General features: G+C 38.6%; 1 protein-coding gene across 2 annotated transcripts in view; it reads right to left on the bottom strand.

Annotated features, from left to right (window-relative positions):
• The window catches only part of ccser1 (coiled-coil serine rich protein 1), a 260,784-nt gene that overhangs the window by 193,720 nt on the left and 41,088 nt on the right, over positions 1 to 25,976 (bottom strand). For both annotated transcript variants that reach the window (XM_088910903.1, XM_088910902.1), the window contains exons 4-5: positions 21,483 to 21,573; positions 13,790 to 13,910 (exon numbers count right to left, since the gene is read on the bottom strand). In XM_088910903.1, coding sequence (XP_088767029.1) covers positions 13,790 to 13,910; positions 21,483 to 21,573 — 212 coding nt within the window. The remainder of the gene's footprint in view (positions 1 to 13,789; positions 13,911 to 21,482; positions 21,574 to 25,976) is intronic.

The raw sequence follows: 25,976 nt of genomic DNA, 5'->3' as shown, positions 1-25,976 counted from the left end.
GCTCAAATTAAAGCACCTTAAATACCTCTTTATTGGGAAACACAGCAAATTCCAGATTTCATAATGAAAACTGCATTGGGTGGTTTTAAGCAGCCTATTAAAGAACATGGATGTAAGGGATCTAACTGTTGTACATCAGTCTCCTTCTCCTCACATTTCAACTATGTGAGGAGAAATACGAAGATAAGAACCATCTCAGTTAATCTGGTTTTCCGTGTTCTGTCGGTCACATAAGCTAAACTGACAGAAAGTTTCTAATGTCGTGCTGTCATGACAGTAAAATTCACACAATCCTCCAAACATGTATCTATTTATTCAACATGTTTTGCAATGTTAAGACAGAAAAAAACTCCTTTAAAAGTCTCTGAAAAATCCAGAAGACTATAGGAACCACTCTGCTGTGGACTTCCACATTCCCAAGAGGCGCAAGATCTTGTTCAAGATCTTTTCATCCCTGTTTAACTCCTCTCCATTCATCTGAGTTTCACGGCACAGCACTGCAAACCAGCTCACAGAACAGGGGACAGAACAAGCAACAGCGGCAGGCTAGGCAAGTGTGGGAAGATGAAAAGGATGTTTATTTCCTAATTAAGTTGTGCACTTGACTGAAAATAAGATTAATCTCATGTGGGAAACTAAATCAGAAAACCCTCTTATAAATGTCAATACAGTATATATTAATAGACTTTTTTCAAACAATCAAATAAAATTAGTAGACCTAGTAAATCAAGTCACAAAAACTGCTTTTCAACATTGACTACAGAAGGAGAAACATTTGAAAAAACTGATCAGAAACAAAGGCCGATTATTCTACATTTCAAAAGTTCTTTCAATGTTAAGGAGACCTCTGAGTGCCAAGCAAGGCTGCGTTTTGAGATCTAAGTAGGCGACCAGCTAATACAGGTCTCAACTACTACGGATCCCAGACATCGTGTTTCACCTCTATATCTTAATATTATATTATATTATATTTCATAATATAGAAAGAAAACAAAGTCATACTCGGATGTGTTAACAAATGCCAGCATAGAACACAATATTAACAAATCACTGTTGATTTGGTCCGTCTGCAGCAAAAAGCGGTGCTAGCAAACATAGAGAGAAGAGAGGCAACCCATCTTGGATGTTAGAAGTGCATATACCCAACTGGCATAGACAGTAGGCTGCCTGAGGCCAGCAGCTGCATATATGACCCGAGATCCAAACGAAAGGCATCTTTCAGAAGAGACACATGCTTTAATGTGTCCAGGGCACTTCGGCTTTTTATTGCATACTGCTTTACTGAACCACGCTTCACACTGAATGTCAGCATAATTACATATTGCCAATGATTTTCGTCAGAGCACAACAAGCGCATTTTAAAATCTAAATGCTAAATGTCTAGAGTAGCCATCACTTACAGATTGTGGATCTAAACCGCAGTCACTTGTAAAGGCAAAAGCAAACTGTCCTAACTGTAAAGCACGGAGGAAGAAATAAGGTATAGCTGACAGGAACATGGCTGTGCACTGATTCAAGAAATCAGAAGACTTCATTACAATGTGACACATGACAAAGTGCTGATTAAACATCTACATTTTCTGTGCCTATGACACTGTGATGCACATTCCTAATGTGTGGCATTAATACTGTATGTTCAAAACTGCCTGCAGTGTTTTAAAAGGAACATTAATGTTTTGCATTCTCACTCCGGCATTCACACAGGAGAAAGCACTGTGACAGTGTGAGGTTAAGTTGGCAGGAAAGATCATTAATGCAGGGATAAACATACAGTAGTCTTCTGAGAAAACTGCCACGTTACTGATATCAGAATATACAGTAATTAGACATAAGCTGTTTTCTTGAAAACTTATTAATAATAAAGTATAAAGAAAACATAGGTCAACCACACATATTCTTACTCTTGTGTTGCATTGCATCATCTACTTGATGTACATTTTTTCAAAATATCTGAATTTCCAATTATTGTACTACGATGTTACCATATTTGATGTATTTGTTTTGGCAGGCACTCTTCAGCTACACTTCTGGTGTGTGGAAAGCACACTACCACAAACAGGCCAGCACAGACATGGTCACATCATGCCAATCCCTCTGCAAGCCACTGTTACAGGCTCCACAGACTCAGATCGAGCTCCCTGCTCTTTCTCCAAGTCCTTAAATTCTACAGTCAGCGAGGACGCTGTAAGCTGCTACTGAAAACAACCGCTTCTCTTAAAAGTGCTGTGTGTGCTGAAACTCTGCCATTTTCTGCCAGGGTTTTACACAGAGATGGGTTTTATTTTATCAGGGCTTCTGTGCACAAAAAAATATTTTTATGTTTTGTTTTTGAAAAAATAACAAAAAAACGTTACAAAACCCCAAACGTAACGGTTGGAAGCTAATCTGCTGGAATTGGAATGGTGATGGTTGTGCTGATATATTTCTGTGTAACATATATGTAATGTGCTGTACAAAACAAGATGGTACATTATAATTTTACAGATGTGGCAGAATTAAAAGAAGGAACCTATGGTTCTTCTGGTGCTAACATGAATTTGCAGTAGTCCTCATTTAGACAATGCAGTAAACCAATGAACAAAAGCAGGTCAGACAAGCGTATGACTTAATCGGGAGATCAAGAGAAGTATTGCAGTTCTAAAATGGAATAACGATAACAATTCTCTAAATGGTATACTGGACACAAAATAGTTATTGACAAAGCCAACCCATAACATTATGCTCAGCAGCCAAACTAGAACACCAGATCAATGCTATAATGCAGAAGCACATTTGAGACCAAGAACTGGAGACACGTTCTTTTACACAAAGAGTGATTGGAGTCAGGAACGAGCTTCCAAGCCAGTTAAAGTCAGCTCCCTAGGAATTACCAAGAAATAGCTGGATGAAACCCTCAGATCAATAAACTGCTGGCATTCAAACTGGTATAATGGGCCAAATGCCTCATTTACAGCTGTACTTACTCATGTTAACTGAATTCTCTTTATCTTTGTATTTGAGTCAAGAATTAGGAACCCTGAAAGGCCCACAAAGGATTTTTTCAAGCACAGCTCAGCAATGCAACATGGGTTTGGGGACACAAGTGGAAAATAAATCGGACAGCCATATCTCCCTGACTCAAGAGCCTCCATGTTTCTCATTCAACTTCTAAGAACAAAAAAAAGAAAGGGTGTTTTAAGAAAAAAATCAAGAGTCTGGCACAGAAATCTATTTAAACTGAATCACTGAAAATTTTACATTTTCTTAGATAGCGGTACACCAATTCTTTATATTGGCTTTGAGCCTGTAGTCAGTTTTATTTATAAAAATCCATGATGACAGATGTCGTGACAGTCCTGAACCATGTATTTTATCCAGTATCACATATTGTTTGAGGCAGGACACAAGGTTTGTCCTAAAATGTATTGCTCGCATTACAAAATTATGTCTACAGAAATATTGTTAAAGTTAAAGGTACATCCTTAAAATTAAAGATGACAAACAGTATTGACCTCCCTAATTTTCTCTAACCTTTGGCATTTCTTGGTTTTTAAACTCGTATTTTTTACAATGATCGATGCTTGACCAAAGAGAGAATTTGTCTGACCTAGACATTATTTCATTGAACTGTTTTCTCCTCAAAATCAGCATTAGCACCTGCTGTTCACATTAATTCTGTTTAAATCAGCATTGATTTAGCCTGACTAGAAAAGATATACCATGTCATATCAAAACAACAGGGATGTATTTGATAATCTTGCTAAAACCATTACTGGCAAAGTCATCATAAAAACTGTATGGATGTGAAAATGTATAGCATTGGCTCTATCCAAGTAGGAAACAAGTAGGAAGGGACATGCTCTGCTGACTTGTAAGCAGTCAGTTACCAGAATGTGTTATCTCTGGACAGACCAGTAGCACACTTTTAAACCTGTTGCTTTTCTTTCACATTTTAACTTTCATTTCATGTTCAACCCAAAAGTGTGTTCAGCACCCCGTAACCATACATTTCTTTCCTGACTGATACTAGAAATTGGGGTGACACTGTGAGTTTAACCAAATCCCCTGCATGAGCACAGGGACAAAACAAAAGACTTTTCCCAATTTCATTTCACCAACATAAAACAGGAGAACAGGACACTAAGTTAAGGCTTAGGGCTTAACACTTAAGCCTTAACACTTTTTTATCTTGGCAAACAATTACAATTACAATTCTGTTCATCACTTCAGGGGAATGTGATTTTGTACTTTGTGTAAGGAATTTGTCAAGAACCTGAATCCAGCAGCTATGCAACAGGCTAAGCAAAGGTTAACCTTGGATTTTAATATGACTAGTTAGTTACCTTTTTATTCCCTAGAATCCCTCGACCACAGACCTGAGTTTCTGCAGTGAAGAGTAAAATCAAACCATGCAGAGTGACGCTTGAGCAAAAGCAAACTTTCCATCACAAACACTGTATACACTTTAACCTTGACATTCGGACTCTATCAACACTACAGACTGCAGGCCTGTGCAGAAGAGAAAAAATGTAACATCTCAGGATCAAATGAGCACTGCAGTTTCGAACGGCCAATGCACTACCTAAGCGTGTGCGTCGTCCATTTTCATGTATTCACAACAGCAGAATAATAAATCTTTCCATGATTAAATGGGACCACTCTGATACTTCTTTAGTCCTTAGTGCAGCACACAAGCATAATGTCCTTGTGTTCAGGATCATCCACGCCCTCAGGCTCCCTGTTCACAAATCACTTCACCAGTTGCCAGTGTCTGAGGAGAGCTGCGCGCTATTAATATCACAGGTTACTGACACTGTTTCGGCAACATTTTCCTGCACCTCTATGTCTTAAAGAGGTTTAATAGCTTAGGTGGTGAATACCAAATAAATATTCATTTGCAATAAGGAATCCCAGGAGAAACACTCCACACAGTCACTTAAAATATATTACAGGCAATTCTCTACATTATTGTTGCTTTTTTGCAAGTGCACACAATTTTACCCAGGAAAAGGCGAAGGTTCAGCATGAACCTACAATGCAATAAATGGGCAGGATATTTTTTTAATGTTTGCAAACATGAGCTTCAATGCTCATGCCTCCACAATGGGACCACATCTGCCAGGAAAGCTAACTGACTGGTCAATCAGCCAATGAGAATGCACTTTCCTGAAATTCTCACATCTATCAAATACATCTATCAATTTGAGCAGCCCCCAGACAGACGCACCTCCCTCTTCTTCATCTAATACAGATTTTACAGCACTTTCTTGAACTTTTGCTCTGCTGCAGTCACGTAAAAATGCGGCTGTGTTGAATATTGCTTAAAAACAAGCTTTCTTAGCTTGTTTCATGACGGAATGTAATGGCAATATAAAACTCCAGTCTGCCACATTCTTTATTTCAACTGCACTTTTCGAAATGATTGAAACACTTTATGAGCTAGGCAAAACCACAAACCCAATTAAATGTTTTTTTTATTATTATTTTCCATTTGTGCGTGGAAAATAATTAATAATACTCAAAGCAAGCTGTTTTTGCAATGCCTTCCATTTTCTGAATAAAAATGCAAATTCCTAAATAATTACAAGCAGTTAAATGAGATACAGCTGCACAGAATGTTTTGCAATGAAAAGAAGATTAATAAATTCCCATCATTCATTAAAATGGGCTGCCATAAAATAGAAATCATGGAAACTGCAAAATGTGAACAGGATATAAAAGATATCTTAGCTTATTATTCAATAAACAGCTCTCACTCCACTTCAAACAGACAATGAAATTGTCAACATCAGGGTGAGAATATTAATAGGTTCACTGAAACCAGCCTGTGTTTATGAGACTGTTGCATGTAGCTTCCTTTCTCCCTCTAACACAATGAGAGACCTTAGATATTTAAACGATCAAACCACTGCTTTCATTTCTATTATGAAAAATACTTCCTGCTGTTTATACTTCATGCTATAAATATTTGAAAGCTACAAGTCAAAATATACATTTATGGTATGAATAATCTGCTTCACTCCTCTTTTACTACCTTGACACATGGTAAGTGACTCCATACTTACAGACTGTTAGCAGGATTGACATTGGACCAGTTAATGTGAAATATTTTGCAAGGTTTTGGCACTGTTAAGGAAATACTTTGCAGTTTAAAGTTATTTTCTACTTTTTGCCACAGTGCTGTGACAACTGTTTTTATCATTTGTTTCTGCAGACAATACCAATTGAAAACACCAATTCCACATGGTGTATAGGCAAACCAGGCACTATCAAAACCCTATTTTAAAATTAATAGCAACTGGCATTTCTACAGTAGGTACTCTAAAGATGCTGCGACATCATCCTCCTATCCTGGTAAAAAGGATATTTTGGGTGAAGCATTCACACAAAATACTGGGATACAATTTTATTAATAGAATTTTTAAGATCCAAACCTGTGATAATGTTCCTGATGTGTTTCATTATGAGTCAACTACTTTTCAATGTATTTTGGAGACAGACTGAATACTTGAGACCACATCTTTAGATAACTATTAAGATGCACAAACATCTTCAAGAGAAATAGTGTTATACAGTATATAGGATAATGGAGATCATGTTAGAAATACACATGCATTATGCATTAGTTGCATTCTTCACTAAGAATATAGTGTTGAGTTTTGGTTATCATGCTACAAGAACAATATTGCTGATCAAGAGGCTACACACAGGACAGTAACCGGTCTTATTCATTCCTGGTCTTACGGAACTCAGACACACTCAGACAGATGAAGTGAACTGAACATTTTTAGCCTGGAACAGAGAAAATTAGGTGGGGAACTTGATTCAGGCTCTTAAACCCCTGACAGTCTCACTCGGGGATCTTCTTTAGATCAGCAGCAGCACAAGGACCTGGGGAAACCTGTGGAAATGAAGCTTAGGGCCATTAAAACAGAAAGCAGAAGACACACGTCTTTGCACAGAGGATAGTGGGAGTCTGGAATCATCCCTAGTCATGTGGTTGAAGCCAGCTTTGTATGACTCTTAAAGAAAGGGATACATTGTAATCTTAGATCATAAAGCTATATGCAACAAAACCAGATGGCTTCTTCTCAAATCCTTTTATATATTCTTATACTCTAATTATTAAATTATATTCAAGCTCTATTTGTACTGATTATAAATTTACACACTATTTCAGTAACTATAAAATCCTAAATAGCCAAAGTGACAAAGCCTGACACTCAAACATATGTTAATCCTCGTCTTCAAGTTTCACATCATTTAACATTATTGAGAGGTACTGCAAAAACAGTTATCGGGGTTCTGAACCAAGCAGCGGCACAAGAAACATCTGTTAAAGAATGATTGTAAACTCCAGTGTTTATGTTCTTTGCTCCCGAGCTCATGTGATTTTGATGTCTCAAGGACTCTACTCTCTTTTTAAAGCCCCTCTTGGGGCCAGGACTGGAAACTACAGTCTGGACTCAATTTTTTTTTAGCCCCGGGCAATCAAGAAAATCCTGGGGAATCTCCTACGTTCTTAAACTGGATGCTTAGGGACTCTTGACTCGCAGACACAAAATGAAAGCAATTTTCATCAGCCATCTGCAGCACACAGAAGTTAAACAATGTCAATCTGATTCTGTATCAAAAGAGACACATTCTGTATAACTTCCTTATGTTTGAAAGGGAAATGGAGTCATTTTCAAATTATAACCTGGCAAAGTTGGATACCAGCTTAGCAAGCAATAGACAACTGTGAAATTGCCAGGGCAAGGTTCACTATAAGATTAAACGAAGTCTACCACCAGCCTTCCTTGTTTATTACTTTTTTGCAGATAAAAGCCAGCGGAGTACCTCATCCATCCTATTATTTAAGATGGAAAGATTGAGGAACAGTGGGAATAGCAGACAACTAGTAAAAATAACTATTCATTCTTTAGAGTCCATCAAATTGCAGTTTAATCGACATTTAACGGACATTTACAGGAACATTACAATCTTCAGATTAGAACTTCATGTCAAGCATTTAGATATACCACCTTTCCTTTCACTGAGACAGCTGCAGGTGATGACTTATTATAGCAATTGAAAAAGAAGCTGACTAGCACGGTGATGACAAAACACCATCACAAGGGATCCTGGGATTGATTCAGAACAGGGGTGGAGTTTACATGTACACCCCCAGGCCCGGAGGGTTTGAACCTGGCTGCTCTGGTTTCCTCCCATCTCCCAGAGACAAGCTGGCTAAGTTTACTGGTGTCTCTAAGGGACCCGGGACTGGTGTCCTCGTGTGTGTGTTTTTGTGCAATACATCCCAGAAGCCATTCCGAGCATTCTGAGGAAAGAATACAGTCCAATGTCTTTCCATCTCTTCCCAATACTGCAAGACTACACTGTACATTGTCCCATGTGTAAGGTGAGGAATGGGGGTGCAGAAATGACAACACAGAGAGGAACATTAAAGATAAGCTACTCCTCCAACAATTTAACTAGTTAAGAAGACTTATATGGGTGACACTGTTCATAAATTGGTCCTCTTTCTTTTCAGGACGGAAATGTGTTGCAAAACTGCAAGACTGTAAGAAGCTTTGTTGACAAGAGGAGGCTATTTAGCTCTTCAAACTCTTTTGGCTTTTCATAATTAGATCTCATCCAGACATTTCTTCAAAAAAGTCAGGCTAGTGGCTTCCACATCATGTCTGGGCAGCTTGTCCCAGACGCCCACAACTCTTTGTCTATAAAAGAGCCCTTGGTTCTCAGTTTTAAATGCACTTACACATAGATTCCTCTTATGTCATGTTTTACTACTGATTTTGAAGGAATCCATAGAGTTGACTTAGTCGACACCTTGAAAAACTCTGAATACTTGACACTCAAACTTTTGTACATCAGAAGAGTAATGAGCCACTGTTTGTGAACATTACATCTGTTAAGTCTGATGAACATGCCAATGTTCAGTTCACTCAAGCATCGATCAGCAGCTTACTGGTGTGGAGGGAACTTCCCTTACATCTTTTTAATGAGATCAAATATCAGAGTTCTGGTGCGCCTTTCAGGAAGGATCCAGGGCAGAAGAGAAGCAAGGGATTGTGGGCAACACTAAGCCATCTTCAGAAATACCAGCAGTGCATACTGGATATTATTCTACATAATTATATGTGGGCAGGGCAAAGCAGAGCTCCCTCTCCTTCAGATTTGTTCTCACAAGCAGAGGTAGACAACAATCAGGAATCGGATTGCTGATTTCAAGAGAGCAGCCAGCGTGTGGTAGGGCTAATCAGGATTACCGTACGCCCTCTGAGTTATCCACATGGGACGAAATATTTCTTTTAGACACGCTTAATCTGGCCATATGGTGCAGAACCACTCTTTGGTAAAGACAAATCTGCTCCTACCTCAGAGAACCTGAACAGAATACTGCACAGCTCATGTGTGCTATAACAAGGACACTATTGCCCCCTGCTGTGGGAAGCTGACAAAAGGCAAAGACCCTTTCGGGTTGTGGTTTATGAGCTGTAAATGTGACTGCAACACAAACTCCAGTAAAGTTGCTCATACAGCACATGAAGTCATAGTATGCGATTCTCTTTAAGGTGCAGAGGCTGCTGTGAATAAAGCTTGTCCCTTTTCGATTCCTGCCACTATCTTTTATATCTGTTAATATCCAACAGCTATTGATTTAAAGCAGTCACTTCGTCCAATTTGCCCATTTCTCTCCCTTGTCATTACATGGCCAAAAGCAGGTGTTTGATTAAGGGACAGTGGTTCACACTGCTGTGTCAACAACAACAACAACAACAACAACAACAACAACAACAACAACAACAACAACCCAGAGTCCATGTTTCAGTAAACTAGAAGCCAAATCATGGTTCCCATTCTGTGATGCCTAGGTTTCCTTCGGAAAGATACAAACTAATCTTACCACAGAAACCAGACCACACACTCTGAGCTATTTGTTGGTTCTTGACCCTAAAAAAACACATTTCAAAACAAAAAGTCAATGCTGACACTCAACGTTTTAGCAGACATGCCAGCTGCCACTGAACTGAAAATGGGCATCTAATTTTCCACCATTATTTTTTTTTCTATGAAACGCAATGCATGGTCCTGCTCAGAGCACTAAAGCACAAGAATAATGCTTCCCTTGCAAGCTGAGGGAGTGAAAACTCAGCTCGAGAAGCAAATCTCAGATCTTCTCATTAAAGCAGAAATTCAATTACTTTAATAATGTCATTAGAAAATGCCCTGCATGCAGCGTGATAAAGGCGCCGTTCTGTCATGTACAAATTGCAGCAAGTGTCAGGAGAGAACCAAGAAGGCCCTCGACACCTCGGGTATCCAGACTGGAAGTAACACTACAGAAATGGACTGGGAAAGCCACGACTATGAGGTGGTCTGGTATAAAGACGAAAATACTGAATATGATTCAGTATTTTCATGATTCACCTGAGATCAAAATGCACGGTCCTACTGCATTACCAAAACATTGTATTCTCATCATACAAAAAGTAAATGCAGACCTTGTTCTGCAAAACTCTTCTCACAATTGATTGAAGAAATTAAGAAATAAAACCTTGTATAACTACAGGGAGAGCATGTCCTGAAATAGCAGAGATCTTTTTCATCCCAATACTACACACCACACCAATAGAGGGTCCAGGTTGACAAGAAATGCAGCTCAACTCTCGCCTCCCTGATAGTCGCTTAGGCATGTAATAATAGCATTATAGCATTATTGCCGGCAGCTGTTCTCATTAATAGAAGCAGCTATATGAAATGCTCACAATGAGGTCTCCCCGTTCATCCCAGAAACATGGCTAAGGTGCAAACCTTCTCTTCAAACAAGAGAATAACTTTTCATCACGGGCCTTAATTCAGTGAGCCAGAACCATTACAGCCCCCACCTGAACCTACAGCTCCGCGGGCAGAACTTCATCATCTGATCCTCTGCTGCATCTACTCATCCTCAAGAGAATCTTTCCTCTATTCCACCAATTATTCCTCTCACAGGGTATGGCAATGAGAAAAAAAACCCGGAGAAGGAGGAAATGGAGGAATCTCCAGTGGAAAATCAGAGACCACACTATCTTAACAGAGAAGCCGAAAAAAAATTAAAAATGTAATCCGAGTAGGTCATAAAACAGGGAGGAAAGGGAGTAGCTACCCAGATAGACTCTAAACCTGAAGATTTTTTCCCGACTATTTCACCAACTAGGCCTAAAGGTTTGAAGACTCAAGGCTCTCATGCTAACCCCCTTGACGCCTGGGAAATGGGCATCCTGATGGGGCATTTCCAACTGGACCCAGAAGCAAATGTTGAAGAAGGTGTCCCAAAATAAGAGAAAGGACTGGGATCAACTCAAGCCCCTTCTGATGTTTGCTATCAGGAAAGTTCCCCGTGCCACAATGGGGTTCTCTCCATTCAAGTTACTTTATGGGAAACATCCCCATGGAATTCATGGAATTGCTCGAGAAGCCTGGGACAGTTGAGAATTTGTTTAATATTCTCTACTATGTGAACAAATTTCAAGAGAGACTCACTCAGCCAAAACTGCCTGTGGAGGAGCACCTTAAGAAAGCACAGGAAAGACAGCAGCAAAACTATAATCACACTGTGCAGCCTTTAAACCTTTAAACCAGTGGACTGGGTGATGCTATTGTTACCAAGCCCTTAGTGCAAGCTTAGGGCTTAGACACTGCATCTCTCTTATGCCTCAGCCTACCTTGACAACCTAGTGATATTCAGTGAAGTCTAGGACTCTCACTTGGAACACAGGCTGTACTCACCTCCATAGTAGAAGCTGGCTTGCACATAAACCCAGTGAAAAGCTTCTCCTCGACCCACTATCTGGGTTACACTGCGGGGGAGTGGACAAATTCGACCTAGGTAAAGGTCATCCATGACTGGCCAGTACTTAGGACAAAAACTCAGGTGATGTCCTTCCTGGGTCTGGTCTGGTGGTGGAGCACAGAAATGCCGATGTCCTCTCTAGAGTCCACTGTCTGGCTGCTTAAAAGACAACCGACTTGCGCTGGGTGAAGAATATGTGACAAAGCAGATATCTTTTTTGCTCTGATACTCAGCTAGACACTGCTAGAGGACCTAGGAAGACAAAAAATGCGGCTCCGCTCTCACCTCCCTGACAGCCTCGTGGGCATGCAATAACAGCATCACGGCCAGCAGCTCTTCCCCTTAACAGAAGCAGATATATCAGATGCTCGCACGGATGTCTCCCTGTTTGCCCCAGAACCACGCCAGTAGCAGCTCAGCTAAGGTGCAAACCTTCTCTTCGAACAAGAGAATAACCTTTCATCACGAGTCTTAATGCTCCTCTTTGAAATTAAAAACACGGACAGAGCGATTCCCCACCGGCGTTTTCTCTTTTCCGGAGATATTGAGTAAAAAGCTGGCAAAAAAAATAGAAAAAAAGTTCCACGAAATATCACAATGTCCAAAGACCAAATTATTTGTGCACATATCATATCAGCAGTGAGAGACATGATAGAATTGTGTCTGGAGATCAGAGTCAGCGAGGCATGGTGGATAGCGCTATAACCAAGGCTAAAGTGATTTTTTAGCATTTGTTTTTTTAGAAAACCCCTTCAAAATCAGGCTACTGATTGTGAAAAAGTGTATTACAGATCAAAACCACAGGAACACCTGGGGAAATTCTAACTAACTTGCAAAGATATAAATTACAGTGTAATTAGTTAACCTGATATGCAGTATAGTGCCGCAGTGCAACATTCAAAGAAACAGAGATTAATTTACATCACTACTATATGTAAATCTGATAACACATATTCCTCCCATCTGTTTAATTTTACAAGGCAGCTAAAAACATAGAGGTTTACAGTAATTTATATCTTCAGAAATGGTTGGGTTTAAGAGTCTTTTGGAGGACTTCCCAGATGACAAACTACTGTACATATTAGAAATGCAACTGCATGACTTTTTCAGGCTGTATAAATGTAAGATTAGAAATATGAAGCATATATAGTAGTGCATTATGTTATTAAAGAATATCTAAAACTCCTGCCTTCTGCATGTCATTTTGCTTCATGCAGTAGTGGTAAACTATAAGATCACTGCTTCGAGTACGTGCTTTCCTTCAAAAGCTGTAAGTGAAGAAATTTTAGATTTGTGGCTCATTATGGTTTTAAGTTGTCATGTAAAACCCCAAAAACCTCAGTTGCAGCAAAGGCTAAAATAAAGTGTCTGAATACATCCACACCAGGCTGTTGCTCTCTAAGAATATAACACATTCTGGGCAAATGAACAGCAAAGTGGCAACACAAGACGAGCTGTCAGGAGAGATGCAAATAATTCAGCAAACTCTGCTGGCCTGACAGCAAGACTTCTTTAGAGACCAGGCTCCGTGTCAACACGATAAATTGCAACACTGCCAGAGCAACAATCCTGCCAATCGTGAAGATCACTAAGAAGAAAAAGAAAAGATTTCTTCCCACCGAGAACACAAAAGACCGATGCACAAAGCAATATCAAAGAGTCAGGCAGCAGGACGTGCGCACGCTGCTTTCTTCAAATGCAGGGTGGCAGAAGAAGGCTCAACCTGCAGAACCCTGATAGGAGCACTTGAGCGTTGGCCCAGTTCCTGTGAAATCCTTACAGATGTCAAGCACACAGCCTTTGCAGATCAGTTACATCTTTACCAGAGTGTGCCCAGTGCAGTTACGAGCTATGGGGGAATGAAATATCTGGTCAGATGAATAATTGAAAGTGCTTTTTCTCAGACACACACAACGGCATGCATGACAAATAGGGGCCTTTTGTTGGCATGCAGGGACAGGAGAGACATACCCGAGAGACGACTCCATGACTTTCACGTCCCTGCCTGGGATCTTGTCAGCAGAGGCCTCCATGGGAGAATGCATTAGTGCCAGACAGGATGCAATTGACTGGCTGGAGTCCTCTCTGGAAACTGCAAGTGAAACCCAAACAGTGTATAAACAGCCACGCAATCGTAATTCCCGTCAGAAAACCAAGCACGCATACAATGCCAAAATAACAAAAACAAAATAAGCAAAAGACATTTGTATCAGTACAAATCACTAAAACCAAGAAAGCTGCATTTTTGCAGTCTTTAGCTGTCAGTGCTTCCTATCGTGATCAGACCAGCCACAGTATGGTACAACAAACATGTGTTCATTATAAACAGCCCGTGGGAAATGAGGTGGAAATTGTTTAATTAGACTGAAGGTGGGATTCTGCAGGTCATCTCCACAAAAATGCTTTGTAGATTCCCATGTTTTGCTCTGGTAATAATCTTTTTTTTTTGTTCAAAACTATATTGTTAATGTGTTTTTACCAACCTGCACTGAAACATACCAATGAATCACAGAGAAAACTGCTGTGTTCTACTGAAGCTGGTCCAAAGTGTTGTTTTCATACAAGCATTTCAAGCTAATATGCAGCTGTAGCTCTAATTAGTTACATGTATAACCATAGAAAACATATCATGTCATTCGCAAGACTTATTTTTATCTGTACGCTGAAGGACAATTCAACTTTCACCATATACCTGTACCAACAATTTTCCCCCAGGAGTTTTCATTAAGGACAATACTGGTAACTAACAAGACACAAATTTTAAAATATTATTTCAACAAGTTAAAAATATACTTTAAGACACTGCCTACATACTGTACAGTATATAAAGACTTAAAAATGAATTGTAACTATGCCCTTGAATTGATCTTTTCAATTAAAGATGATAACAAGGTATTTTTTAAAAAGACCCAGATACTCCATAAGCTGCATGATGTAAGTTACAAAGGGTGAAAGAAATTATAAGGAGGAAATTAAAAAGACATGTATGCCTTTATCATTTTTGTTTTGTCACAATAAAAAGAATGGCAGAGAAGTTTCATTAATTATTTCTTATGGATATGGATTCTCTCTAAGCAGAAGTTAAGCTGCAGACAAATTGCATCTTGAACAAAATATGAGTTACTTACCTGAATTTAATTACTTAGAAAGTGTTTCTAATTTATTTACCATGAATTCAGCTTCACTGCCCAACCACTCTATCTGTAATTATCATATTTATTTAACAATTGCTTATTAACGTTCTGTATTAATTATTAAAAGTACATTTATGATTTAAAAACAGAATGTCAGCACATTCTTGTCTTTTTAGCAATTAAAAACGGTTGTTTTCTTTAAGCCTGATATGCTAATTAAACTTAATGAGGTGTCCACGTAATGTCTAATCAAACACACATGAGGTTCAAAATGGACTCTTGATATATAAATCATGTGATTTTGCCCAGAGGGCTACTGCTAACGAAACATTCTGAATTCCAAATGAAAGTCATTTATAAAGGCCCAAGCTGGACAGTTAAAATAAAAACTTAAAACTAAAATTAAAAAAAAGTTTTTTTTTTAGGTTTTACCCATACATTATGGTTAGGACTATGATATGAACTGAAAAAACTACACAAATTATAGTTCTTCTTATTACTCTGAAGACAAATTGTTGGAAAGAATATCAGAGATGCATTTTTGCTTTAAGGAAAAGTATTTTAAAATGTGAACATTGTACAAAGACTTAAGGTGCAAAATAAGAGCCATTTATGCGAAAGAACAATAAGATTTTTTTTAAAAGACATAGTGAAAAGAAAGTCTGAACTTGTCTCCACTTCATGCAGAGCTGTAATTTCAGTGGTTTGTATTAGTATTATTATAAAGTGTAATATTAAGAATATAAGTATTATTTCTAGTGGTGTTAACAATTATGGAAATTATTATAATACTTTTTCATCTTTATAATAATCACATTTGCTTGGTAGTAGTGGTATGTGTAATATAAGAAGGGCTGGGGCTCAAGCATATTATAAATGTATTACAGTTTTGAATGTGCTGGAATTATTGCTGATTTAGTGACAATTTAATACAGAAATTGAAAGTTTTGTAATTTGCTTAAAGTGTATTTTTCACAATTACAATTACAGATGCCAAATAAATAAGTTACAGCCAAAATAGTTCAACAACAAACCCCTCAAATGAGTCAGTAGAGCTGTCTTCGTGCGATTTTTCAAATTTCAAATTTAATTGTTCAGTAACCTGTTGAGCACGCTGCTGAAGAACACATGACTGTGTCCAAGACTAGCTGAGAAAATGTGTACGAAGATGGGGGAGATTTCCAGTGCTGTATGCCACTCATTCTGGCACTGTGGGCCAAACAGAACTAGCTCAAGCATCAGAGAGGGAGAGGAGTTTTAAGCAGATCAATTGTTCTACAGATGGGTTAAACTGCATTCTTGCTACCTTCAGTGCTTCCAATCAGTATATAAGACGAGTTACATTTCCTGTTAATGTAAAGGGAGAGGAGTTAGTTCTCTTAAGGCAATCAGAGCCCTACAGTCTGTTCAATGGTAGATTCGTGTAACAAATGTGCTGTGTATTGAACAGGTACCCGTGCAAGGTCGGCAGCCCATCCTAATTTATACAAATTATCTATTGGTAAAAGGCAGTAAACTGATGTGTTTAGAAGACACAAAAAGGGAAACTGAAACTAAAGAAAAACAAATTCAGACAGGCCAAAACAGGATGCTTCTTTCCACAAAGACTGATGGCTGCCTAGAGCATGCTGCCCAGCCTCTATATGTTAAGAAAACTGGTTTATGTACAGTAGCTTCTCACACTTCTCAGGAGGGAAACGCTGCCAACGTTATGAATCTTTCAGATCCATCTGCAGTCACCACTTGGCTAACGTAAATACATTCAAATTAAAACCTGGGGGGGGGGAATAACAAAGTATTACCCTATTCTTTTCTTTAACTATACATCCTTTGCTTTGCACTCCTTCCTAGGACTCTCCAGTTGAATGCTCGTGCAAGCAGTTCATCTGCAGCAGGAGATAAGAGCACCTGACCTGACCCTGCCTGAATGGGAGGCAGAATTACAGCACCTGTGCTCTTATCTGCTCTAATGCCACACATGGTGCCCGCTTTCCTGCTTCAGCACCGAGACGCACTGCTGTCTCTCTCACCCGCTGGCCCGCTGCTTTCCAGCCCCTGCAGCCTGCGGTTTCTAATACCTTCACACACTGCACTGTTATATCCCAGTGCCACTCAGAATGGGAGGTCTGCTCCCTTTGAAGATTTCATTATTTTGCAGCATGGCTTCACTGCTTACCTACAGTTAGGCAAACTTCATTTCATTCACAGCCTGGAAAATGTGTGCATTCAAGAAATTACATTATTATTCATTAATTATAATCAATTCGTTTTAATTCACACTTTTATCCACAGTGCCTTGGTACCAATTTCTACAGCTCAGTATTCCTAAGTCAGTCAGTCTAAGTGAAGCACTTAGCTCAAGGATGCAACAGCAGCGTCTCACCTGGGATTCGAGCCCACGATCTTACAGTAACAAGTCCCAAGCCCTGAACTCCAAAACTCACTACTGCCTGATGGATAAAAACCCAAGATGACATGACCTATGTTTCAGGAGATATTAAAAAAAAAACTATTTTCGTCAGTGTTAACTGTAGAAGACAAAATGTTTGTTTGGACAATAAATTTAAAGCACAAAGGATAACAGAGCCAAAGACAAAGAGCCACAAGCCTGAACTGTACCTGTCTGTACCTGTCTGTCAGTGCCACAGGATCAGAAAACAGATCGCATGTCCATGTTATGTAACAAGAAGTGAAAATCAGAGCCATAAAAGTTAATCTAATATTTTGTATTCATAAATCCCTTAATAATCATCATCAGAAACGAAACAAATGGCAATGTAAGTTTCCAAACAGATTTGAGACAATTACACAGCTGAGCACAGATATGTGAGGCTCCACTGGTATTACAGTATTTGCTGATATTATTCCTTCAATGAAAGGACGTGCTCAGTCTTAATGCTGTTGACCTTTGCCTCCTGGAATTCATTAGTGTTCTTTTGACATTTCTGGCTTCGTAAGATGTGACCACACATTCTTTCTTCTCAGTTGTTTTAGCCCAGCTACTGCTGCTGTTGGTTCCTGCTCCACCGGATTTAAAATAAAACGATTGAATTGACCATTCTCTGAATCTTGTGAAGAAAAATAAGCTATTGAACTGAAAAACCCATCCATGACCACAGAGCTTCTTACCATATGGAATCATTTTCTGCTCCAGCACTTTTCAATGCATCCATCATAACGCCATGTCACCTATTAAAAATAGCTTTCCCAAAGAGGACTGCCTTCCAAAGCCATAGTCTGAATGGTGCATATGAAATGATGTTACATTATTTGAGCAGATGAATTGCATTTTAAATTCTCCAGTGAATGATATCTTATACCAAGAGGTAAAGGTTTCTTAACAGCACTGTGGGGCAGTGGTTCAGTTCCTGGGCCCTATCTGCTTGGAGTTTGTGTGTTTTCTCTGTGTTCAAGTGGGTTTTCTCCAGGTGCTCCAGTTTCCAGCACACTCCCTCCCATAGTCCAAAGACATGCTGGTAGATTGGCTCTGGGAAAATTGGCCCTGGTGTGACTATGTGTTTTTGTATCTGTGTGTGCACTGCAATGGACTGGCGTTCCATCCAGGGTGTACCCTGCCTTGCGCCTGTTGCTAGCCAGGATAGGCTCCAGCTCCCCCAAGGCCCTGAATTGGATGAAATTGCTAGGAAATGGGTAGATGTTTAAAAAATACTTCCTTCTTGAAATCTGCTCATAGAAACATTGTTTGTGCAACATCCTGCAAAGTCCAGAAACTAAAATTTTTCTCTTTTGTATGTTCTTCTTTTTGTTGCATAAATTTACTTACCACCTAGTGCTGGGAAAATCACAATCAAATAGATTCTACATGCCTTTGGCAGATCTTTGAAAGGCAATGAATGTTCCCATGAACATATTACACAAATAAGAGATTAAGAGCTCAAAAGAGTGAAAACACAAAGAATCGTCATCCTTCCGACAGCAGAGTGACACACCTCTGTTCTGAAAAGGTCTGGTAAAGGTTCTTATTCAAAGTGCTTAAGAACACAGGAGCATCCAAACCCTTTCTTAACTAGTAGTTGACTGATCCTAGGATCTCATCCAGATGTTTCTTGAAGGAAGCTAGTTTATCAGTTGCAAAACATGACTGGTGACCTGTTCTGTATTCCCACAACATAAAGAAGTGCCCACTTTTTCAGTTTTGAATGCATGTCAATGTAGTTTCCACTTGTGTGCCCTCATTCTTGTTACACTGTTTTTCCTGAAGCAGTCTGAAGTGGGATGAATTACTCACTGGCTTTCAGGATTCTGAGTATTTGAATCAGGACCCTTTGTAGTCTTCGCTGTTCAAGACTAAAAAAGTTCAGAGGTTCGTCTTGTGATCAGTCTGCTACTTTGAGACTTACTGGGTGCACACACCATTTAAATATCCTTCTTAGAAACATCCAGCAGTCTCTCGCACTTACACATTGCTAAATTTCATTGCACTTTGAAGAAAATTAAGAAACTGACTTCAAACCAACTGAATGGTAGGTTTCTTAATGAATGGTAGGCCAACTTAATGTTTTAATATGACTTGATAACATTCAGAACATTTAAGTTTAAGTCATTTGATTAGAAAAAAAGTAGAAATGTCTGCATATCTGATCATATTAATACTGGGAATATGGTGATTATTAGGAAAAATAAAAATTTGTGTATCACGAGCTGTTACATAAACATTAATGCAAAAGTCTTTGTTCTTTATCAGTCATTGTATTAAAGAAAGGATCACTTCTCTAGAAAGTGTGCAGATAAAAGACACAAAATTTATACCTGCACTTCAAATCATGTCACAAGAGGTATAAAAGAAAACTGAATCTCAACCTGCAACCCGTCAGCCAGTGAAGTATATCTAATGAATTAAAGTGGAAAACTTTCATTTCCCCTGAAAATGACTGAAGAATATTAGTTAAAACTTCACAGATAAACCTATATCAGAGAACATAACTGGTGCTTGGGATCAACAAGCTACTAACAACAGACGCTAGATGTCCTGACTGGCCTTCACTCTGTAAACCAATTGTACACTGTTAGTTTTTGCTGTTGTTGTGCAAAGGGGGTTGCTAGGTTAAAGGCTTAGTATTTACAAAGAACTAGCTGGAACCTAATGACCTTGGGAGATGTCCATCTTCCAAAGCATAATTAAAATATCAAAAGCTATTTGTCAAAGAAGAAGAAAAATGGAAAAATGTAATTTAAAAGACTTTTGAAGGAAAGGACGGAGTGTCTTGTTGTAATGATGAATGAGCAGATCGGCTGCCTGTAACCCCTTAGGAAACTCTGACCCATAATATGTGCGTCACTAAAATGAATGATCCCTGTGAAAAGAAGAAGAGGCAAGAAAAAGGTTTTACTCGGTAAATGGTGTGTGGTCCGTGGCATCACATGGATTTTTTTTAGAAATAAAAAGCCTCCAGCACAAAAGATCTACATCTGATCTTTCTAAACTTTCCTGTAGGATAAGTTTGTCCATGTAGAAAGCTAGGCTTCTCAATCAATATTCATATTCTTTTTGTTGATGCTGTCAATGAAACTGTCAATCACTGGATCAATATTTATTCTGCTGTTGGTTATTTGTTTAGCTCACATTTTTACATAAATAGAACAAGTTACAGGCTATATAAACAAACATAACAGCTCGATTGTTGGAAGCTATGACAGAAAATTATTCCCATGGTTTTCCTTTACCCTCCTATTCCATAAAGACCCAATGTCTAAAAGAAGCACAACGGCTTGCTTCTTTCTCTCCACTCCAGTTAACTGGTTGATGCAATATGTTACAAAATCTCCCAAGATTTACCACACTTGCATAATTAAGTCTCACATTAGGTGATAAAATTAACTGTTACACACATAAATATATTAATATCTGAGTCAATTTAAACAATGGAGCTGTGGCACATGAAAGGAAGAGAAATCTTTATTATAGAGTAATACAATAAAGTGCAGTGATAAAACAGGATCTCTTGAAGAGATCACAAGGCAGAGCTTGCATAAATAATGCAGTGTTTTGTCATATAATTTGAATACTTTTAGTTTTTTTTTATTTTTTTATTGAAAGCCATTTCCAGCTCATACAAAAGGCTATTTATAAGTAATCCCCAGCAGGTGACACATTTGATGATTACACTGTAGCCTTCCTTATAATAAGAACATCTACAAAAAATCTTGAGAAGCCTAAAACAATAGTGGGAGAATAATAACTATGTCTCAGTAGTTCAACTTTTCAAAAGCCATTCCTTCCCAATTGCTTCTGTTATGTTGAGCCACAGTGTGTCTATATAAAATTTATAGAACAGTGTGGTCTAAGAAAATAACCTCATGCATATTCAGAATCAGGATATAGATTTAATCCAAGTAAAAATTACTGCCATTGAGTAAACCCTAGGGCCCTGGAGCTATTCCTCAGCATTGCTAAGGCTTGGAAGCAATTGGTTTGTTTTTTTCTTCTCTATCATTACAGAGAGGAACAGCAGTGGTAATCATGAGGTTAAATATCCGAAGAGCAGCGATTCTGACTGTTGCTGACTTACCGAAGCGATGTCGCTGATCGTCAGAGAAGTCAAGGTCCAGCATGAGGTCATCTTCATCAAGCTCACAGGAGCCAAGGTTATTTAGGACATCCTGTGTCAAAAAACCAAGATTAGAAAATGTTCCCTAGATGGAGTTTAATAAACAATATATGCACTTTTTAGGAATGAAACATGATTAGATTCCTGGTGTAGCAAACAGGCTTGGCAGGCAGGACTGAATGCCTGGGTTTGATTTTTCTATGTGTCTGAGTTGTGGGTATGTATGTGTGTACATATACTGTACCATTGTGTGTAAGAGTTTGTGTTTTCAATAAAACTAAAAAAGGAAAAAATAAAGGTATAAATACAAACAAATTCATATCAATTAAAAATTCTCATTGTTTTAGCAGTTTGGTCAAAACATAATGCAACCATTTTACAGTACAGCAACACTTGCTTGCTGGTTTGTATATTAAATCACTTCACAGATATTTTGAGGAAAAGAATATCAACACACAAACCCCTTCAACAACCGCATCTTGAAGAAATGCCATGAACATTTTAAATTATTATTTTTATACCAAGAATCAATTCTGGAGGTTTTTGATTACACTTGAAATGCACTTTTTGCCAGTGAGTACTCAATTCTGACTATGCTTTTACTGTAAGGTGTCAGTTTCTCAATTTGGAAACAACTGTCGAGTTCGATTTGTTTTAATTCAAAGTATTATTCTTAAAAGAACACGGACTGTACAAATTCAAAATTTAAATCGAAACAACGTACACTGCCCTTTTTCCAAATGCCTGTTCTAGAAGACCTTTGAAAAGTGCTAAACTGGTCCAATTAAATTCAACTATGTCATTAAAAGCAGAGGAGGAATGAAAAACCCACAGGCGCTGTGGCTCTCCAGAACTGGAGCTGTGCACCTCTGCTCTAAGCTGTCTGGAAGAACAAGGCTAATGGCAGAAGACCAGCACTGGTACTGGACACGAAATTACAGACAGTGAATCCACACACCACACACCAGAGTCAGTATGCTGGTATCTGGGTTGACATGAAAGGTGAAAATGATAAAGATTTGACTGACAATGTGCGTCACAAAGACTCCCACCGACTCCTTCACAATCCGACAGCAGAATGAGAGAGACGCAATTCATTGCACGTAAAGGCAAAGCTTTTGTTTGTAGGACCAAAAACGTTTATGGGACGATCACATGATGGCTGGCCTAACACTAAGACAAAAAAAGAGGATGGCTGGTTAGATGCTTGAGAAGTAATGCTAAAAAACTGGAACACTGCAAGCAACTCTGGTCTTCACATGTCAAAACTCTCTACCACAGCTAGAGTCACAAGCGTGCGCGGTTTGGGGTAACTCCCACCAGCCATCCAGCCAAAAAACGAGATTTTATTCAAAAGTAACAAAATGGTTTTAAAGCAGCAGTTAATATCCAGATACAAAACATATTCCAATCTACAAGAAGTGTATTAACTACTGCACATTTTGTTTTTGAAGACAAAAGTAACTAGCTGAATCAAACCTGCCCTGAACCTAATTGCCTTGTTATGGACCTGTCATCTACCATGTTTTGTTAATTTCTTAAACCTCAAATGAATGTCGAAGCCAAGGCCCTCACGCTCGTCTCGTCATGATTTGCAGTCATGCAAAACTATTTGATTAAAAACAACCTCCAGAGAACTAGTTCTCTACGTCACCTTCTTAAAATCTACAAGAGAATCAAATCCCTCACTGCAAGAAAAGTTTGGTAAAAAATCTCAAGAAATCTCAGATTTTATCGATTCATTTGATACATTTGGTTCCTACTCTCCCTTAAAAACCACCGTTGTTCTGTTTCTGGAAGGTGTTGCTGATTTTTGTTCAGTTGATTCATCCTTCTGCATGTATTGGATGGGATGTATTTCTGATGAAGGTTAGAAACCATTTTTAATGGATTTACTGTTTACTTAGGCAATAAATAATATATTTTAATCACGTAACGAGAAGGCATGCGCACACAATGGCTGGCAGCTCAATTTATTTCCAGCCCAGGTAGATACCATAGCTTGATTGCCCCACACAGAGAAAATGTTGCTGTTATAGCATCCTAATTAATATACTGCGTTGTGTCTATTGTGCGAATCCCATTATTTCAGTTATTTGCTGTTTAACCAGGAGAGACCCCAAGGACTCTGACAAATGAATGTTATTTGCCACAGTTCTTTACTTAGTAATTTGCAAATAGTGTCTGTGTTTATAGCTCAATACGCATAACCTTTCAGTTCATGCTTTGTTTTTGACGGTCTCCCTGCTTATTTACAATCTCATGAAGTATTTAAAACATACAGCCATCTCTGTCCCAGGTTTGTTTGTTTTATGCGTTTGCTGGCAAATGCATTTATTCAAAAACACTTAATTCAATAACACTTTTATCCTAGTTGCTTTTAACCTCTTATAAAGCCTCTTATTTAAAGTTGCTTCCCCATATTTTTGACCATGTGACTTATTAAAGACAAATCAGATAAAAAAAACGGTATAGGCCAAATAAAATAAGACTAAATAATTTCACAAGGCTGTTCATGTTAATTATATTTCTTTAACAAGAATGTGGTTGATGAACTACACATTATTAACATTATTAAGTGGTAGGTAATCTCTGAGGTTGTCCAACAAATATTTTCCCAACTTTGGCGCATTTATTATATACTACCTCTTGTGCTTCTCTGACATAATTATTATTGAGTTTTTAGATTGCAACAAAATATTTCCAAAGTTAACTTGGAAATACAATTTCGAGCAAAAGGCAAAACAATTTTATGGAGATCCTTCAATCCAGTTCTCACCCACCACAAAGCCGTTTACATAACACATCAAAGTCAACTCTTTCCAAAGCCAGTGTGTGAAAAAGAAGAAAAGAGAGCAGTCTGACGGTGATGTGCTGATTTATTTTTTGGATAAACACTGGCTGCTGCTTGCTGGGACAGACAGGAAGCTGGTGGTGGGCTCAGCGCAGCTGCCTGCCAGCTCCAGGATTTGGGCCCTGGGAGTTCTGGTTCCGGACTAGGATTGTTCTGCCCTTGTTCATGTGGATGTTTATCGGACACTGCTTTCCTTCCTCCTCCCACCATCATGTTGGCTACGTTTGATTGGCTACTCTAAACTGTGCCTTTCTTTGTGATGCTGCGACTGGCTGATGTCCAGAGTCAGTGATGACAAGAGCCACGTGCTTTCAGCACTACACTAGAGATCCACTGCTCAATATACACAACAATTGCGCGTGGGAAATTGGACTTTGTCTCTGAGGCGTACTGTCATACTGATAATGTCAAGGCACCATCTGCAGACAGTGCAGGATACACTACAGGTGTTGGTGAGACACAGGCAGTCATAATAGTTGCACCATACAACAGTAAGAAAAATTAAAAACATAACATTTGCCACAGCATACAAAATTTTGTCAGAAACAAAAATAATACAAATAGCCTAAAATTGGCACTGCACTGTTTTGTAAGGCACACTCACAATAATACCTCTAAAGAAACTTCTGCTGTTTTTCTCTGGTTACCCAACATGTAATAGAATTTTTTTTAAATATATTTTTAATTCGCACAATGTAGACCTGGGCTAAAATCTGGAAATTACAGTGACTAATTTATTTGAATAAGCCTTTTCTCTCTGACCGGAATATTATTTATTGATCTGTGCAGCGCCTTTGGAATCCCAGTCCAGATGGACTAATCTCATTCCCCTCTTTTTCACAAGCATTCTTTCAATTGTACTCATATTCCCTGCTCTGGATTTGCACTGACAGCCCAAAAAATATATTCCATTCTCATTTTCTTCCTCCATTCCGCGATAAAATCCCCCTAGCCCTGTGTGAGCTTTCACCTTGGGATATATTGCCAGCTGTACTTTCTTCTCTACAATCCGATTATGTTACATTTACTATCTCTAATTTTAGTGAAATACTCAAGACAATCAACTACGTTTGAAATATTTCTTTTCTCAAACTATTTTTTCTTAGAGCCTATCTGAACAGGGTTTTCCTAACCACTGTTAAAGATTACATATTTAAAGATACTAAAAGTCTATTTTTGATTACCTTAATGATGAACATTTTGGAATCAGTCTACTGCGACATTCAGATTGTTTCTCCAATTATACCGCTTCCTGCTCTAGTCTCTTTTTATAAGGCGGGTGGCTCAAAGTCTTTACGTTGTAACTCCAAGACCGTGTTGTAACTGGGCTTGACCCTGTCTCTATCCAATTTCCGAAACCAACACTTAAAATCCTGAGAAGACACACAAGTGTCTGTTATTCACCTAGTTTTTAATCACATCCAGATTTGACAATTTAAGATTTTCAGAATAAAAGAATTGAGGGTTCCGGCGCTGGACTCTAAGTGACCCCAGAGATCTTTATTAACACCAATAAAATTGGACTATAGTGGCCTCTTCACATTAGCTTCTTCTGGTTTCCAATCCGATTGAAAAACTAGATGCCAGATTGATCACTGTTA

This window comes from Atractosteus spatula, chromosome 3 (assembly GCF_055471065.1).
Source record: "Atractosteus spatula isolate fAtrSpa1 chromosome 3, fAtrSpa1.hap1, whole genome shotgun sequence".
Classification (NCBI taxonomy): Eukaryota; Metazoa; Chordata; class Actinopteri; order Semionotiformes; family Lepisosteidae; genus Atractosteus; species Atractosteus spatula.
This window is presented reverse-complemented; position numbering and strand designations above follow the sequence as displayed.